The 20427-nt window shown below is 45.9% G+C and overlaps 1 protein-coding gene across 1 annotated transcript in view; it reads left to right on the plus strand.

The window, feature by feature from the left end:
- Positions 1-20427, plus strand: part of LOC127608554 (cystine/glutamate transporter-like) — a 116910-nt gene that overhangs the window by 63252 nt on the left and 33231 nt on the right. The window contains exons 3-5 of the mRNA XM_052077696.1: positions 2768-2883; positions 13577-13702; positions 17210-17309. Coding sequence (XP_051933656.1) covers positions 2768-2883; positions 13577-13702; positions 17210-17309 — 342 coding nt within the window. The remainder of the gene's footprint in view (positions 1-2767; positions 2884-13576; positions 13703-17209; positions 17310-20427) is intronic.

The raw sequence follows: 20427 nt of genomic DNA on the forward strand, positions 1-20427 counted from the left end.
AGAATGAGCAAGGAAGCATTCGGATATGTGTGCGAGAAGCTACGCCCGTCCCTCTCATGTGTAACGACTGCCATGCGAACGCCGATCAGCGTGCAAAAACGGGTCGCGATCACCCTCTGGAAACTGGCTACCAACGCGTGCTACAGAACAATAGGACATCTTTTCGGTGTTGCCAAAAACACAGTCTGTGTCATCGTTCATCAGACTTGTTCTGCCATTGCTTCAGAAATGAGCCAAGACCTCATTAAATGGCCTGTTGGTGACCTGATGGTTGAAAATGTCCGAAATTTTCAACAGCGCTGGGGCTTTCCTGAAGTTCTGGGTGCAATCGATGGTACACACATTCCCATTATTCGACCACATGATTGTCATACTGACCACTACAACAGAAAAGGATTTTATTCTGTTATTATGCAAGCTGTTGTCGATAGCAGCTATCGATTTATTGACATTTTTATTGGCTGGCCAGGTAGTGTACATGACGCACGAGTATTTGCAAACTCTCCCTTATATCAAAACAGAACATCTGGCTTATTGTTTTGGGCAGATAAACGGGATATTGGTGGAGTGCAAGTACCATTGCTGTTGGGTGATGCAGCATATCCCTTATCTATGTGGCTCATGAAGCCTTTTTCAGACAATGGCAGACTGACACAACCTCAAAAAGAATTCAACTATAAACATAGCAAGGCAAGAATGGTTGTGGAAAATGCATTTGGCAGGTTGAAAGGTCGATGGAGAATTCTGCTCAAAACACAGGAAACACACCTGCCAAACCTCAATAACATTGTTGCAGCATGTTGTACACTTCACAATTTGTGCGAAAAATGGGGAGAACATTTTGACAACGAATGGATGGTGGCAAGTTGTGAAAATGACAAGACCACAGATGAAACGAGGGATGACCAAAGACCAACATGTGACAGTGCAGCAGCCATACGGCAGGCCCTACTAGTGCATTTAAATGCCTTAAAGTGTTGCTACACTAAATAAAACGTTTTGAAAAATGCACAAGATATTTCAATGTTTCTTTTATGCTTTAAACCTTTAATCTCTAGAGAGAGAGAGAATATATGAAAAGAACTGTGATTTGGCATTGGAGAACAAACTTTTATTTGGCACAGAAATCTTCAAAACATCTACACATTCTAACATGTAAATTCTAAGATTATCACTCAAATATGAACACGTACTATTGACTTGCAATTAGAAAAGGAATACTGCTATATACACACATATATATATATATATATATATATATATATATACACCCCTGCTCTAAATTGTCCCAGGTGTGAGTGTGAGGGTGGATGGTTGTTCACCTCTGTGTACCCTATGATTGGTGGCAACCAGTTCGGGGTGTCCGCCGCCTACTGCCCGAAGACAGCTGGGAAAGGCTCAGCGATCCCTGTGTGGCTAAAGTGGTTCAGGAAAATGGATTGATGGATAGATATTTTTAGGTATATATGGATAGATGGGTGGATGGATAAATGGATGGATGCGTGCAGGTGGGTGGATTGATCGATTGAGGTCATGCGAAACAATTGCTTTGTTCCATGAGGTAAGCTGTTCAGCTCATGAAGATAGCTCACTAGCTAGGTCGATAGATACTTTATTCAGTATTTGGAAAATAGAATTGCTTGCTCATCAACAAGATTGTTGTTATAATGTGTGAAATAAGAAGAAGCGGACAAATTAATTTGATAAATAGAGATGGGCATTCCGTCCCTGGAATGAAACGGTCCATCTGTCCCATGACGGAGAATGAGAGGTTTCTTAAAAAGGACAGACTAAGCAAGGATGGCAGTGTCCCCTGCCTACTACCCAAAAACAGCTGGGATAGGCTCTCCACCCCCCCATGTCCATTGTGAGGATAAAGTGGAAATAGAACATGGATGGATGGAAGGATGTCGGAATTGTTATGTTTTTGTTTTGATTGTTTTGTTGATTGTTTTTGTTCCCTCGTGCACTTTTTGTCTCCACCTGTTCTTGTCATCCGTGTCCCTTGTGTTGAGCCAATCAGATACCTTAACCCTTTGTGCTTGCATTTAGTTCCTTGTATTCTGTCAGCCTTGTCAGCTCGTGTGTGTGTCTGTGTGGCCCTGTCATGTTTTGTTTCTGGTATGGGTATTTGTTACTTTGGTTTCCTGTGGTTTTCAGGACTTTGTATATTTCTTTTTTTTCCAGTGTACTCCTCATTTTGATTGTGTTAAATACATCTTGCTCAGTTCTCCTGCCTCCCTGCTTTTTGGGGTCCTCCACCTACCACCTCGTAAAACAACAGGAATCCATACCTACTAAACAATCATTAGTCATTTTTGAAAGGTTCCATTTGAGTGATCTGCCCTGAACTCAGATTGAAATCGTTCAAATAGATGGCTAGAGGCCATGTGATCATTTAGCTGTTCTGCTATAATTGTTGTCAAGAAAATTATAAGTAATGGGAGCTTTCCCAAAAATAGAGCAATGATTATTTTATATTTATTTATTTATTTAAATATAAGAAGGAATTTCCGAAGATTGCAAATAGCTCTCTGCGAGTGTCCCATGAAAAGGGTTGAGCAAGCGCATTGTCTGTTTTGATGCACAAACAAGTGATGTGAGTCTTTTAATATAGGCTTTTGACATAAGCTATTCATATTTATATTTTGTTTCATTTTCTGTAACTACTTTTAAAATGTATTATTTCACATTGTATGTTTCTAGCAAATCTACAGCATGTACATGAATTTCTTTCCCTGTACCTTAATGTCTTTGTGTTCTACAGACCTGCTGGGATGGCAGTCATCTGTCTGGCTTTTGGACAGTACATTCTGGAACCTTTGTTTATGCCCTGTGATATTCCACCTACTGCTGTCAAACTGGCCACAGCCATTGGCCTCAGTATGTATTATGAGTTTTTCTTTTCAATTTTCCAGCACTAGCTGAAGTGTCTAATTATCACATCTAAATTTTGTTTTTAAATTAGAAGTTGACCAGCATAACACAAGAATTTGTGGTCTGTAATTGCATGCTTTGTCTCCTGTTTTCTGGGGTCATGAAAATGTCATGCTGACAATCAATAGAAATTTCCGATTTATCTGTATATTCATTTTTAATTTTGTCAGGAAAATTGCAGCAAGATTGTAGGGACATCATTTGACATTGATATCTCAATGTCAAATGATGATATATATATATATATATATATATATATACTAGCTGGTTCGCCGCCCTCCGGGCGGCTCATCAGCTAGTTCCTACGGAAGGCTGGTAAGGTGGGCCTTCGGCCCACAAAAGTGTTGTTGCTTGGTTCAACTTTTTGTTCATCTTCATTGCTTATCGCGAAAATAAAGAGATGTTTAGCTCTACTAAATAACTAACAATTTTATTGCAACGCTTGTGGGTAGACAACATTTTTTCGCTAAGATGCCCGCGCGATCGTAGTGAGCCACTGCCTGAGCGGCGCAGTGGCGGCGCGCAGCGGCGCGGTGAAGTAGGTACGTTTTGAAAAGGGACGGTAGTCCAGTGGTTAGCACGTCGGCTTCACAGTGCAGCGGTACCGGGTTCGATTCCAGCTCCGGCCTCCCTGTGTGGAGTTTGCAGGTTCTCCCCGGGCCTGCGTGGGTTTTCTCCAGGTGCTCCGGTTTCCTCCCACATTCCAAAAACATGCGTGGCAGGCTGATTGAACACTCTAAACTGTCCCTAGGTGTGAGTGTGAGTGTGAGTGCGAATGGTTGTTCGTCTCTGTGTGCCCTGCGATTGGCTGGCAACCGATTCAGGGTGTCCCCCACCTACTGCCCGAGGACAGCTGGGATAGGCTCCAGCACCCCCCGCGACCCTAGTGAGGATCAAGCGGCTCGGAAGATGAATGAATGAATATATATATATATATATATATTGCGCGTCGTCCCGCACGCGGTCTGTCCTTCCGTCTGTCCCTTTTCAAAACGTACCTACTTCACCGCGCCGCTGCGCGCCGCCAGAAGTCATGCTGAGTCGAACGCCAAAGAATACAAGTGAGTTTTGAGGAGGGCTTTAAAGATGGGCAGCGAGGAGGCTTGCGGAATGTTCAGTGGGAGGTCATTCCAGAGAGAGGGACCAGCAACAGAAAAGGCTTGATCCCCTCTGAGCCTCAGTTTAGTTCTTGGTACTTCTAACAAAGACTGGTCCACAGACCTGAGGCGCCGGGCAGGTTTGTAGGGGCGGATGAGCTCAGAGAGGTAAGGTGGCGCGAGATTATTCAGAGATAAAGTTTGCAGACGACACCACGGTCATCGGTCTCATCAAAGACGGCGACGAGTCTGCGTACCGCAAACAAGTGGAGCAGCTGGAGCTCTGGTGCAGCCGACACAACCTCTGGCTGAACACGCTCAAGACTGTAGAGATGATCGCGGACTTCAGGAAACATTCTTCTCCACAGTTGCCCCTCACACTATCCAACTGCCCTGTGTCAACCGTCGAGACCTTCAAGTTCCTGGGAATCACAGTCTCCCAGGACATGAAGTGGGAAGTCAACACCTTCTCAATCCTGAAAAGGGCCCGGCAGCGGATGTACTTCCTAAAGCTGCTGAGGAAGCATGGCCTGCCACAGGAGGTGCTACATCAGTTCTACACGGCAGTCATTGAATCAATCCTGTGTTCTTCCATCACGGTTTGGTTTGGGGCCGCCACAAAAAAGGACAAAATCCGACTTCAACAGACAGTTAGGACGGCGGAAAAAATCGTTGGCACCGCCCTACCCACTCTTGAGGACTTGCACACTGCAAGAATCAAGACAAGGCCACGGAAAATCTTCCTGGATCCCCCGCACCCTGCCCACCACCTTTTCCAGTTACTCCCCTCAGGCGGACGCTACAGATCCATGCGCACCAAATCCAGTAGACACTTAAACAGCTTCTTCCCTCTAGCCATTAACTCCCTAAACAGTCACTGACGTAGTGACTCTTCTTGTACTACAAATACTGCTACTGGTCACTCTAAAATGGTTCAATGATTTTGTTGTTTACGATGATACTAATGCAGCGTGTTATGCTAGAGACAAATTCCTTGTGTGTTCTACATACTTGGCCAATAAAGATGATTCTGATTCTGGTTATGGCATTCCATGTAGGCTTTCCCTGCCAGCATCTTACACCCTGCAGTTATGTGTTGGATTGTCTCAGGTGCCTCTTTGCACAACCTATACCTTGGGTCTTGTCTGGTGTGGTATATCTGGGCCTCAATGGCTCTGGTGCTCAGGGCCTGCTCTCGAGCAGCAAGGATGAGTGCCTCTGTGCTGTCCTTCAGGTCAGCCCTCTCTAGCCACTGATCGGACTTCTTGAGATCAGCCACTTCAGTTATGGTACAGTGGTACATCCCATGTAGGGGCTTGTCCTCCCATGATGCTCCCTCTTCCAGCACCTTTTCCTCTGTTCCCCATTGTCTGAGACATTCATGATCAGGATCATTTGCCCATCGGTTAGCCATCCTGGATGAGTCCCATCCCTCAGGAACTGGTTGATTTGTGCTGCTAGGCGCTCATGGAGTGCTGTGAGTTTCTTTAGCCAGTATGTGTGGACCATTCATGGCCTGATGCTGTCCTGTTTTTCATACCTGAGACTCCTCCTGTAAGTTTGCCACTGTTATGGTAACTGGGTTCTGTTCAAGGAGGTTGCTCAAGGAGGTTGCTCCCCATTATCTACCTCCTACACTCAGTGCTGTCACACTTGGAGAAGGCTGGGAGCACTGTGAGAATCATGTTCTTTGATTTCTCCAGTGCCTTCAACACCATCCAGCCCAATTTGCTGGGAGGCAAACTGCAGAACGCCGGAGTGGACCACCATCTCACAGCATGGATCATAGATTACCTCACAAATCGGCCGCAGTACGTGAGATTGCAGATCTGTGAGTCGGACCGGCTTCTCTGCAGCACTGGAGCGCCGCAGGGGAATGTTCTGGCTCCATTCCTGTTCATCCTCTACACCTCGGACTTCAGACATGACACTCCAAACTGCCACCTTCAGAAGTTCTCCGATGACTCTGCGATTGTTGGCCTCATTACAGAAGGGGACGATCGGGAGTACAGGGGACTGACAAAGGACTTTGTGGACTGGTGCCAGCAGAATCTCCTCCAGATCAACCCGAGGAAAACTAAGGAGTTGGTTGTGGATTTCTGCAGGAAAAAGTCCTCACCAGCACCGATGAACATCCAGGGTATGGACATAGAGAGGGTGACCTCCTACAAGTACCTTGGTGTTCTTCTCAACGACAAACTGGACTGGTCCACAAACACGGACACCCTGATTAGGAAAGGACAGAGCCGACTCTTCCTACTCAGGAAACTGAGGTCTTTTGGGGTTCAGGGGTCACTCCTAAAGACGTTCTATAACTCGGTGGTGGCCTCGGCCATCTATTATGGCATTGTCTGCTGGTCAGGCAGCATCTCGGCCCGGGACAGAAAGAGACTGGAGCGACTGGTCAGGAAGGCCAGTTCTGTCCTGGGTTGCTCCCTTGACACTCTGGAGGAGGTGGGCAACAGAAGGATGCTAACTAAGCTAAAAGCTATGATGGCCAGTCCCTCCCACCCCCTCCAGCCCGCCCTGACAGCACTTGGTAGCTCCTTCAGCCAGAGACTGTTACACCCGCGCTGCAAGAAGGAGAGATACCGACGCTCGTTCCTACCGACTGCTGTCAGGCTGATGAATAAAAAATAACAATAATAGTGGTAATGATAATTAAATGATGTGAAGGTAAATTGTAAATAGTACTGCGATCTATCCATTTGTGTTCATGTTGTATTTAATTGAAAGATGTTTGTTGTTGTTTTTTTTTTCTCTTCTTTCTACATACATTCTTGCTGCTGGAGGCTGTAAATTTCCCCATTGTGGGACAAATAAAGGATATCTTATCTTATCTTATCTTATACTGTCAATATGTAAACATAAACAAATAAATCAATAGCAAACAACAGACAACCAAGGGCACTTGTGATTATTGCAGGTTAAAGCTTAGGTAGTGAATTTTTGAAGTGAAATAATCGGATGTCAGATGCTGAGGTAGTGTCACAGTCTGTGGCAGGAGGCAGGGATAGAAAGCAGGGGGTGCGGGGGGGCGGGCAGAAAAGGGAGGGAGTTGAGTCTCCTGACCGACTGGTGGAATAAACTGTTCTGCTGCTGGTTCTAGCACAGAGACATCACAGTCTTCTCCCCAATGGCAGTAGGTCGAAGAGGCTGAGATGGGCGGCTGTTGTCACCTGCAATCCGGATGGCCTTGTGTGTCAGATGAGAGTGGGCGTGTGGGGGACCAGAGGCAAAAATGATCTTCTCAGCTCAGATCTTCGGCAGGACACAGTGCAAGTGCCGTACCACACAGTGATGCAGCTGGTCAAGATGCTCTCAATAGTGCCTCTATAGGATGTCTGCATGATGGGGCCGAGGGGGGGCTCTTGCTGTCCTCAGTTTGCAGAGGAAGTACAGGCGCTGGTGGGCTTTTTTGGCCAGTGATGTGGTATTGTGGCTCCAGTAAAGGTCTTCAGAGATAGTGCACACCAAAGATCTTGGTGCTACTCCCCCTCTCCACTGCGGAACTGTCAATGGTCAGTGGAGCATGCTGCGTGTGCGTTCTCCTGAAGTTCACAACAATCTCATTTGTCATCTACACATTCAGGCTGAGATTGCTGGCTTTGCACCACAAGGCCAGCCTGCGCACCTCACTCCTGTAGATTGTCTCTTTGTTGTTGTTGAGACCCACCACAGTCGTGTTGTCCGCAGACTTAATGAAGAGGTTGGCGCTGGATGAGGGAGTGCAGTCGTGGGTCAGCAGAGCGAAGAGGAGGGGGCTCAGTACACATCCTTGCCCCCCCCCCCCCCCCCGTGTTCATCATGATAGTGCTGGATGTATTGCTGCCTCCCCGAACTGCCTGTGGTCTCCCCGTCAGGAAATCCAGCAGCCAGTTACACATGAAAGTGTTGAGCCCCAGGTGGTCCAGTTTCATTGTCGCGGGGGGGGGGCTGTTTTTTCAGGACCGGGATGATGGTGGTGGTTTTGAGGTGAGTGGGGACAACAGCCTGGTTCAGTGAGGTGTTGAAGATGACTGTGAGCTCCTCAGCACAGTCTCTCACACAGCACAGTCTTGTCAGGGTCTGCCGCTGTCCGTGCATTTGTCCCTCTGTGGGATCGCCTCACGCTATACCAAGAAAGCGTCAGCACCTGGTTGCCAGGAGGAGGTGGGGTCTTCTGTGCTGGGGTGTTGTTGTCGGCCTCAAAGCGGGCGAAGAATTTGTTCAGGGTGTTCAGCAGGGAGATGGAGCTGTCACAGGTCTGCAGAGAGGACTTATCATGCGTGATGATCTGGATACACCACCGTTTTGCCTGTTAAAACAATATGCTCAACTCACCTGGTTTGTTAAAAAAAACAATCAGTTGGAATGACAACTGTGTCAGGCAGTCAGCATCAGTGTGTGGAGTCACTTATGTCGAGTGCCTTTAAAAGTAATTGGATGGCTCTCATCAGCCTATATGGAGCACTCGAGAGCTGCCTCTAAACCATGGCAGCAAGCGGTGTGCAATAAACTATCGGCATATCCGTCCATTTTTAGCATGTTTAGTATAGATTGATCGATATTAGTGCAATAACACTGACTGTACAAAACTCACTGAAATCCAGGCATTGTATTGATTCATTTAATATTCATGCTTCAATCAATCAATGAAAAAATAAACCCAAATGTTTACTTTGTAGTGACATTCTGACAATGTACATTGCACACACACACACACACACACACACACACACACACACACACACACACACACACACACACACACACACAAATAGACATCTTTATAAAAGGATCTACTTCCTTGGACCAAAATTAAAACAAATGATAAAAAATGGCACAAGCAACGTATCACTGATTTGCGGCTATTTAGCGTATTCCAACTGACAGTAAAACAACAGTGGGATGGTTGTTATTCGATGCTGGATCAAGTTGTTGTTTGCATAGAATTGTGGTCTGTTCTTCCTTCAGTACTGAAACTGCTTTACAGTGTTTTCCTCATTTGCCTACTGATGACAAAGCATCAGGTCTTCAGTATCTTGCTCAAGGACACTTTGACATGGTCACAATAGATCTAACCTACAACCTCATGGTTGGGAGACAACCACTTTACCACTGAGCAACTGATGTTTTGCTAAAGAATGATGAATTACATGAAACTTAAATAAAAAAAATGACGGACTAAGTACTGATGGAAGTGGGTGTCTGTCCATCAGTGTAATTGTCACTAACCTGATCAAGCAACAACAGACTGCTTAGTCCGCCGCTGACAGATGCCTAGTTTGTTGACGACAGAGCATGCGCCCCACCTGTCTCGTGTTTGTTTGCGGGGCTGAATACAAGCAGGGTTGCTTCCATTGACTAAATTTGGAAATGCTTGGCACTTCCTTTACAGTAGGTGGCTGTATGTGCCAAAGATGTGTAATCTCCTTTGAACGAAGAATAAGGAGAAGAGGAAGATGAAGACAACAACGACAATGTCGAACATTTATAGATTCTACATTTGGCCACAATACAGAGCGAGATTCTGGTTACGATAAGCCATTTTGAAATAAAAATAAAAACAGTTGGTGTTTTAGGAATTAAAACAAATGCATGCAACCACCAGCTGTTCTTCAATATTGGGTAAACAATTGTATGTTAAATGTAATTGAGTGTATGTGTGTGGAAAGATCTTTTGGACAAACTGATGTGGCACTGATATATGGCAAAGGTTTATTTTTGGAGGGATGGGTGGTCGGCAACGGTTACTGACAGAAACGATGATTAAAATAAAACACTTGAAAACACCCTCACATCCTTCATACAATTGAACCTCGTTACAACATATTTTGAGGGACATAATGAATATGGACGTTTTAACGGTAGTTCGTTGTAACCATTTCCAATAAAATGGCCGCCAACTACGATGTATAATACAGTATGAACATTTATAGATGTAAAAACGTAACATGTAACACAGTATAAACATGTCAGTAGGGGGTAGAAAAGAAAAAAAAAAAACAAAGTGTTGCATGCACAAAATAAATGCAATATATATGAGTTGCATATATGCAATTTATGCATACATAAGATGGCTGGGCTATTTACAATGTAATATAAAAGTAATACAAAAAATAAATCAAGTTTAGTTATCCCCTCTATGAGCCATCACTTTATCATAGTGGAGGGGTTTCCCTGTCCCAATGATCATTTGGGTTAATTTTTCTGGGGCTTTAGGTCCCTGGCAGAGTCACCCATTGAATACTGGTCCTAGGTGAGAGATCAGACAAAGAATGGCTCAGAGACCCCTGATGATGAGTCAGAAATTTGGATCTTAGCTTGGGCTCTGGTTCCAGTCTTCTTGAGACGGGTTGGACACTCTTCCACTCTGGAGTTGCCCAAGCTGAGAGGCGCTGAGTAGGTGTGGGCATACTTATTGCTTGTAAGTGAGCGTTCACCCAGTGGAAGACAGGGTAGCCTCCCTCTGCCCTCAGGTGGGTGACAGGTCATGAACATTGTTTGTGACTATGCACTACACAGCAGCTCGGAGTTTCAGGTGTCCGTGGAGGGTGTGCTGGAGAGTGCTCCCCCTGGGTACTCCATTGGTTTGCTAAGGGACTTCAATGCTCAAAAGGGCAATAACAGTGAGACCTGAAGATTGTGACTGGGAGGAACGATCTGAACCCGAGTGATGTTCTGTTACCGGACTTCTGTGCTCATCACACATTGTTAACAATGAACACCATATTTAAATATACGGGTGTCCGTATGTACACACCTCCCGCGGCCGCAGTTCGATGATCAATTTTGTAGTTTGTTGTCGGATTTGAGGCTGCATGTTTTGGATATTCAGGTGAAGAGAGGGGCGGAGCTGTCAACTGATAACGACGGTTGGCTCCGATGGTAGGGGCAGATGCCGGTCCGACTGTGCAGATCCAAACTTATTGTGAGGGTTTGCTGGGAACATCTGGCAGAGTACCCTATCACAATGTCATGCACTGATGAGTGAATCATGTTGTTTAGCTCTAATCAAGGAATCAGAGGACAGAAAATTGTTAAATCACTTGGTTAGTGTTTATGATAGTGGTTGGTCCAGCAAACAATGGTTGGCCTTCATTGCAGTCAACACAACTCTAGAGTACATTTTATATTTGCACACTTTGGCGACACAGTGTTTGACTGATTAGTACTGGATGTTGGCTTCACAGTGCAGAACTCGATTCTGGCCTTGGCTTCCCTGTGTGGAGTTTTCATGTTCTCCCTGTGCCTGTGTGGGTTTTCCGCAGGTAATCAGGTTTCCTCTCACATTCCACACCAACAACACGCATTGGAGGCCAGTGGATAGTTGTTCGTCTTTGTGTGACCTACAATTGGCTGACAACCAGTTCAGGCTGTCCCCGCCTACTGCCCGAAGACAATTGGGATAGGCTCCAGCGCACCCACGACCCATGTGTGGATAAGTGGATGAAAAAAATGGATGGATATTTGGATTATCTATACTTTTGCTCCAGTTTTTGTTTATTTTTTATTTGAATAGATATTGGTGGGATCATCAATCATAGTACTTTGTTGAGCCCACACTGATAAGAATGTCTGATAGTGCGTTTATGCTAGTCACTGTGGCAGAAACAACAAACAATTTTTTTTTTGCATATTATACCGTATTTTCACGACTATTCGACGCACCGTACGGTTGGGCGCAGTCTCATTAATGGGTGACATTTCTGTATTTTACACATAGACAGACCGCACTGTACCAATGGGCGCAGTTTTACAGTGGTAAAACATACGCCAGTTTAAACATACGGCATGCATGCGCGCACGCTAACACGTTAGCTTGAAGCATACGGTAGCATGCCAAGACATACAGATACAAGCTAAAAACACGTTTTTAAAAAGGCAACGAAAGCAGAACTGAGTTCGGGTGTATTTTATTTAGCAATCGTACAATGTTCTCACGTTTTTCGATCAATCATCACCCAGAAATCCAGCAAAGTCCTCATCCTCTGTATCAGAAGGAGAGGACTGCACATCCCAATTGTCATTGAATGCATCACATGCTAGTGTGAGTTGCGACGCATTGCCGAGCGGAAAGAAGGAGCAGCAACAGCAAAGTCAACATTTCTCTGGTGTGAAGCTTTCCCACATTTGAAAGTAAAGAACAGAGCGAAAAATGGTGGCAGCGCGTGTGTGTGTAGAAAGAATTGAACAATTGTGCAAGTACCGTAATCAATCAAAAACGCCGCGTTCCCTCTCGTTGTTGCGAATTGTGGCGTAACTCGCCCAGCGCTGCCTCTCACTCTTTGTAAAGTTGTGTTTGCCATCGATCATCCATTGTTCCCATGCCGTTCGCAACTTTACTTTGAGCGCCCGGTTGATGCCAATGTCCAGCGGTTGGAGTTCTTTAGTCAAGCCTTCGGGAATAACGGCAAGCTCAGAGATCATTTGCTTAACTTGGTTTTTCACCGCTGCTGTGAGATGGGCACGCATGCCAAAAGCATAACCGGTGGCTTTAATTTTGAACTGAGCTTCGTAGGCGTGTCTCTTCGTCGAATTTATTTTCAGGGGTTCTTAGAAACCAAAACCGGAGTTGTTTTGCAACAATGCACAGTGCCACACTCTATACAGGTGTTGGTACCTGCTTGCGGCGTCCCTTTAGCGTCCACTTACACGCCCACCCTTCACCATTGGCGGACTGCTCCCCAGCTTGTCTCTCTCTCTCTCTCTCTCTCTCTCTCTCCATATATGTATATATACACGCCCACCCTTCCCTGATTGGCCGACTTCTTTCCCGCATGCCTGGCCACAGTCACTTCCACCTTTTCTCTATATAAACAGCGTGTCGGCTGTCAGTCTGATTTTGGAACTCAGCGCATACAAAGGACGCTCCGGACCATAAGGCGTCCTGTCCATTTTGGAGAAAATTTAAGACTTTTAATGGCGCCTTATAGTCGTGAAAATACGGTATTTTACACTGCTATGGCCCATATCCAAATTGTGCCAGAAAACTGAATTGTGTCATTTAAACCATGCAGCGTAAATCCAGCCTTAGTTTTGTGCCGACAACTTAAGTATCGTCTGGTCACCAGAGCTGAATCTCAATATCTGCTGTCTGACGACAATCACACCTGTCAACACAAATGGGCGGGAGAAGTGAGTCTTGGGTGTGGAACTCAAGGCTGTCCTCTATTTCTTTTGACACAGGCCCAACACTGACTCTGATATGCCTCTGATCATATCTCAGAAGCTGGGTCAGAAAAAAGTCAGCTTTGACTGGAAGTGTAAAACTGGCCACTAATGAAGAGGAACAAGTGATTTCCAATGTTGTTGTTGTTTTTATTATTTGTTTTTTCCATATTTGAAATATTTAAATTAATTAAACTAATATATGCTTATTTTAAGTTTTATACCTGAAAGAGCCATGATCAATCCTGATCAAGCTTATTGTCCAGGAATACACTGAAAACATTAATCAATGTAATTCGGGCAACAGGGTTACTTCAGCTAACTATACTTTGGAAAATGTGCTATTTCTACATACTTTGGGTGTTACATGACTCTCTCTATCTCCATAGCCTCAGTAATGTACACAAATAGTATGAGTGTGATATGGACAGCGCGGATCCAAATCTTTTTCACCCTCTGCAAGCTGGTGGCCATCAGCACCATCACCATTCCTGGACTATACCAGTTCTTCAAAGGTAGGACAAGTTTCATCTCATCCCAACAGCGACTCTAACTCACATTTCATCTTGGAATAATTGTTTATGTTAAGAAAGGACTAGATTCACAGAAAGTAATGAAATTCTGAAAGTACTGATAAAATTCGGAATTTAACATGGAAAAAAATAATAATTTTCTTGAGGAAAAACAACAAGCAGCAGGCTTCTAAAAGTTTACAGGTGAGCTTAGAGCCTATCTGAGCTGAACCTGAAAATCAGAGGACTCATGTACACCACTGCAGAAAAAACAATCATGATCCAATCACATTCAAATCCACAGTGCATCTGGAGTATTCACAATGCTTCACTTCTTCCACATTTTTATATGTCCTGGCCTTATCCATTCATCCATCCATTTTCTACTGCTTCGGTTCACGGGGGCAACAACTTTAGCAGGGAAGCCCAGATTTTCCTTTCCCCAGCCACTTGTTCCAGTTCTTCCTGGGGATCCTAGGTGTTCCCAGGCCAACTGGGAGACATAGTCTCTCCAGCGTGTCCTGGGTTGTCCCTGGGGCCTTGTGCCGGTGAGATATGCCCGGAAAACCTCACAAGGGAGGCTTTCAGGAGGCATCCTAATCAGATGCCCGAGCCACATCATCTGGCTCCTCTCGATGAGGAGAAACGGCTCGAGGTAGAGCCCAGACACCCTGCAGAGAAAACTGATTTCATCCGCTTGTATCTGGGAAGTAGTTATTTCGGTCATGACCCATAGCTCGTGATCATAGGTGAGAGTTGGAACGTACAGGAGATCAACCGGTAAATAGAGAGTTTCGCCTTTTGGCTTCGCTCCTTCTTCACCAGAACAGACCAATACAAAGTATTCATCACAGCAGACATTGCACCGATCCACCTGTCGATCTCTCTCTCCCTTCTGCCCTTACTTGCGAACAAGACCCCAAGATACTTCAACTCCTCCACTTGGGGCAAGATCTTTTCCCCAACCCGACACTCCACCCTTTTTCGACTGAGGACCATTGTTTTAGATTTGGAGGTGCTGATTTTTATCCCAAGCACTTTACACTCGGCTGAAAAACGCTCAAGTGAGAGTTGGTGAGCCCTGCTTGAAAGACCCACATCAAGTATCACATCATCTGCAAAAAGCAGAGATGCAACACAGAGGCCACCAAACTGGATCCCCTCAAGGCCTCAGTTGCACCTAGAAATTCGGTCCATAAAGGTTATGAACAGAATCGGCGACAAAGGGCAGCCCTTGCGGAGTCCAACCCTCACTGGAAATGATTCCGACTTACAGCCGGCAATGCGAACCCAACTCTGACATCGGTGGAATAGGGACCGACCAGCCCGTATAAGGGAGTTCGGTACTCTATACTCCCGAAGCACCCCCCACAGAACTCCCTGAGGGACACGGTCGAATGCCTTCTCCAAAACCAGAAACCACATGTTCCCAGGTACCCATGAGGACCCTGCTAAGGGTGTAGAGCTGGTCCACTGTTCCATGGCCGGGATGAAAACGACAATGCCCCTCATGAATCTGAGGCTCGACTTCCTGACGGACCCTCCTCTCCCCTGAATAAACCTTACCAGGGAGGCTGAGGAGTGTGAAAGAGGGACAGCCACCCCAGATGCACTCTCCCCGATGCCTACGTGATGTTGCAGAGGCGTCAACCAAGACAGCCCCACAACATCCAGAGCCTTGAGGAACTCCGGGTGGGTCTCATCCACCCCCGGGGCTTTGCCACCGCGGAGCTTTTTAACTACATCAACTACTTCAACCACAGAGATAGGAGAGCCCACCTCAGAGTCCTCAGACTCTGCTTTCTCTCAGGAAGGCGTGTTGGCGGAGGTGAGGAGGCCTTCGAAGTACTCACAACATCGAGTCAAGATCAGCAGCGCCCATCCCCACTGTCTACAGTGTTCATGGTGCACTGCTTCCCCCTCCTGAGATGTTGGATGGTGGACCAGAATTTCCTCGAAGCCATTGTGAAGTTGGCTTCGATGGCCTCACCAAACTTTTCCCACGTCCAAGTTTTTGCCGAGGCGACCGCTGAAGCCGCGTTCCATTTGGCCAGTCAATACCCATCAGCTGCCTCTGGAGTACCACAGGCGATAAAGGCCCGATAGGACTCCTTCAGCTTGATGGCATCCCTTACTGCCGGTGTCCACCAGCGAGTACCGCCACGACAGGGAACGACCACCATGCGGTCACAACTCTGAATGGCCGCTTCAACAATAGAGGCGCGGAACATGGTCCACTCGGACTCAATGTCCCCCGCTTACCCCTGGGCGTGGGAAAAGCTCCTTCTGACAGGGGATTCTGCCAGATGCTCCCACCATACCCTCACAATACGCGTGGGTCTTCCAGGTCGGACTGATGTCTTCCCCCACCATCGGAGCCAAACGTGGTTATCAGTTATCAGCTCTGCCCCTCTCTTCACCCGAGTGTCCAAATCCGATGATACAACCACAAAGTCAATCATTGAACTGCAGCCAAGGGTGTTCTGGTGCAAAGTCCCTGGTGCCAAGTCCTTCCACACACAGGCGACCCTCTCGTCCACCTGTGTGTGGAAGCAAGTCCGACTATATACAGTCGGAACTTCTCTGCTTCGCACACCGGCTCGGGCTCCTTCCCTGCAAGAGATCTGCCGTTTCACGTCCCTAGAGCTGTCTTCTGAAGCTGAGGATCGGACCACCAAGTTCTCCACTTTTGGCTGACGCCCGGCTCACAATACTCCCAATCCCTTTGGCCCCTCCCATAGGTGGTGAGCCAATGGGAAGGGGGACCCACGTTGCCTTTTCGGGCTATGCCCGGCCGGGTCCCATAGGTATAGGCCCAGCCACCAGGCAATCGCCAATGAGGCCTGGCTCCAGAGAGGGGCCCCAGTGACCCGCGTCTGGGCAAGGGAAAATCATTCAATTATCTTATTCATTTATCTGGTCCCTCACCTAGGAACTGTTTGCCATGGGTGACACTGTCAGGGGCATAAAGCCCAGGCAACTTAGCTCCGAGGATCATTGGGACACACAAAGACCTCCACCACGATAAGGTGACGGCTCATGGAGAGGATGTTCTGGCCTTATTTCAAGATTAAATTCATTGTTTTCTTCACAATTTTATACAGAGCACCCTGTAAGGACAAGCGTTTTTAATGATGATGATTATTATTATTATTCAAACTATATTTATTAAAAAATACAAAATGTAAATTTAGAGATTACATGTACATAAGTATTTGCAGCTTTTGCCATGAAGCTAAAATTTGAGCTCAGATGCATTCCGTTTCCAGTTGTTCATCCTTGAGATAATTCTACTGCTTAACAGTCAAATCATTTATGTAATAAATCGTGATTTCCTAAAAGGTCCGACAGTTGACGGTGCATGTCAAATAACAAACCAAGCATGAAGTCAAAGAAATTCTCTGGAGAACTTCGGCATACAATTATCTGGTGGCATGGATCCTGCTCTACTCTCAGCTATATTAAAAAATGTTCATGTCTTTTTGTGTATGTGTGTTTCTGTGCACATAGGGGAGACACACAACTTTGAGAATGCCTTTCAAATAAACAACATAAAGCTGTCCACTTTACCTCTGGCCTTCTACTCTGGGATGTATGCATACTCTGGATGGTAGGTATGAAGTGCTGGCTGATGGAGTTTTCACCGGGGAGGCGGTGTAAAAAAGAATATAAAAAATATTTTATATTCTTATATTTCGATTCTATAATCGAAAATGGGATATACAGTGTATATGTCGATCGCTCTCTCTCTCTTGTATACTGTATATATACAGTATATTTTTAAAAAATCCTTTTCTCACCCCTCAGGTGGTGTCCGTCCCTCATTCAGCTCGGGTCCTCTACCAAGGGGCCAGGAAGCTTGAGGGTTCTGCACAGTATCCTTACTGTTCCCAGCACTGCACATTTCTGGACTCAGATGTCCGATGTTGTTCCCGGGATCTGTTGCAACCACTCCGGGGATGAGTGAGTGTGAGAGCCACTGTCCAGGATGAAACATCCAAGATCCATGAATACATCAAGGAGAAGGCTCCAACAGATGATGTACTCAGAGAATGTCTCAGACAATGGGGAACAGAGGATGAGGTGCTGGAAGAGGGACCATTTTTTTATTTTTTTATCCTGGACTTAAATTATCCTCGGAAGAGGATAGTCTGAGCGTGGTTTTTCCCCCCCTCTCCTTACGCAGCGTTTTTCCTTTCTAAATTCATTGCGGGACAAATAAAGGATATCTTAATCTTAATCATGGGAGGACAAGCCCCTACACGGGATGTACCACCGGACCATAACTGAAGTGGCTGATCTCAAGAAGTCCTATCAGTGGCTAGAGAGGGCTGGCCTGAAGGATAGCACAGAGGCACTCATACTGGCTGCTTAGGAGCAGGCCCTGAGCACCAGAGCCATTGAGTACCAGATAGACCACACCAGACAAGACCCAAGGTGTAGGTTGTGCAAAGAGGCACCTGAGACGATCCAAGAGCCTGGAGCCAGTAACCCCCAAACTAGATGAGTGGTTGCAACAGATCCCGGGAACAACATCGGACATCTCAGTCCAGAAAAGCGCAGTGCTGGGAACAGCAAGGATACTGCGCAGAACCCTCAAGCTTCCTGGCCTCTGGTAGAGGACGGACACCACCCGAGGGGGTGAGACGAGGATTTTTTTTTTATATACACACACACACACACACACACACACACACACACACACACACACACACACACACACACACACACACACACACACACACACACACACACACACACACACACACACACACACACACACACACACACACGCACACACACACACACACACGCGCACACACACACACACACGCGCACACACACACACACACACACACACACACACACACACACAGAGAAGTTGGTATTCCGTCAGTACTGACATCAGTGACAAACTGACACATGATGTCTTTAAAAAAAAAAAAAAAGAAGCCCGAAGCCCAGACAGAAGTGGGGTTTTGTCAGTCTTGACTCTTCACATACTTTTTCTGCCACGTACTGAATTTGCCTTTCCCCCGTGAGACCACCCAAGGAAATAGCATGTATGATGTCCCGGTGCACTGAAGAAAATTCCGGCATCCTAGAGGCTAAAATTGAGGTGTGTGCGTGTAGTGATAGATAAACATAAATAACAACAGAATGCAATGATTTGCAAATCATGTTCAACCTATAATTAATTGAATATACCGTACTTCAATGACAAGATGTTTAATGTTCAAACTGATAAACGTCATTATAAGGCGCTTATCAATAAAATGTATTATTATTATTATTATTATTGTAAAGGGAACGTTGAGTGATGTCATCAAACAACTGTTTGGAACATCCCACAGGCTAACTGGGAACATTCATTCGTAATTTCATAATTTCTTGGAATTTTGTAGAAGTGATCCATCCATCCTTCCATCTTCCGATCCGCTTTATCCTCACGAGGGTCGCGGGGAATGCTGGAGCCTATCCCAGCTGTCTTTAGGCAGTAGGCGGGGCACACCCTGAACTGGTTGCCAGCCAATCGCAGGGCACGAATAGACAAACAACCATTTGCGCTCACACTCACACTTTGGGATAATATAGAGTGTACTGTTATCGCTACGTGTTGGATACTATAGGTATGTTAACGCAGGTCAACAGCAAGCCAAACTCATTTATTCATGAGCCAAGAAACTGAGTGTCTTGCTCCTTTATTACGGTCTTCTTGATGGCGTACAGTGAACAACTGTGACATCGACTCAATGAATTGCAGAGTGAAACTGAAATGAACAGATTTAAAACATGCATTAATATTGTGTACACAAATACAACACAAATCGTCAGGTGTTTAACAAGGACATAAATACAGCTCAAAATGTGACAAACAACGATAAACAATGCATTTTCGCAGCACCTTCGCATGCTAATTAGCTTGTTAGCACCGATTTAGCATTGTCGCTACGTCGTTAGCAACACTCTAAACTAGCGAATTTCCAATAACAATCTCTGAAACACATTTCTAAATAATGATAAACACGAGCAGACTTACAGCCATTGCTTTCGAAGGTGAAACGAAAGGAATATAACTCAGGAGGACCAGTTGACCAGGTATCTCACCTCTATTGAAAACTATCTCATCGCATTCGATAAGAGGTGGGAGGTCTGGACGTGGACCTCCACCTACTGGCTCAATTTGAAACCCTGTTGCTTTTCTGCCAAGCATTTCGGTCAGACCAGCGCACGTTCTCATCTGGTAAGTCAGGGGGCTACTCTTGATCCCGAAGAGCTTGAAGAATTCGGGACGAGCCAGCGAGCTATTGCTCTCATCGTCGAGGATTACATACATCTTAACGGATCGTTCTGGCTGGTCTTTTGGGAAAATACGAACGAGACATACCTTCGAGCAAGAGCGCGGCGGACTGCCTTTACCACAGATCTCAGTGCACCGTGACGTTACCTCTGGTGGTGTGTTGTCTTGGAACTGAGGCTTTGGTTCCGGCGCGTTTTCCGGCTAAAGTTGTTGACTTGACTCAGGATGCATGACGCAGCAGTGTTTTTCGCTGTGACACTCCTCGCAGTTTAATTTCATGTTGCAGTCCTTTATTTGATGAAGGGGAGAACAGCAGCGGAAACATCTTCTGTATTCCTTGAGTATGTTCCTCCTTTCTTGTAGTGGTTTGGTCCGGAATGCTCTCCATTTAGCCAGAGGATGTGATTTATTATGAACGGGGCAGTAG

Source organism: Hippocampus zosterae, chromosome 1 (genome assembly GCF_025434085.1).
Source record: "Hippocampus zosterae strain Florida chromosome 1, ASM2543408v3, whole genome shotgun sequence".
In the NCBI taxonomy this organism is placed as follows: domain Eukaryota; kingdom Metazoa; phylum Chordata; class Actinopteri; order Syngnathiformes; family Syngnathidae; genus Hippocampus; species Hippocampus zosterae.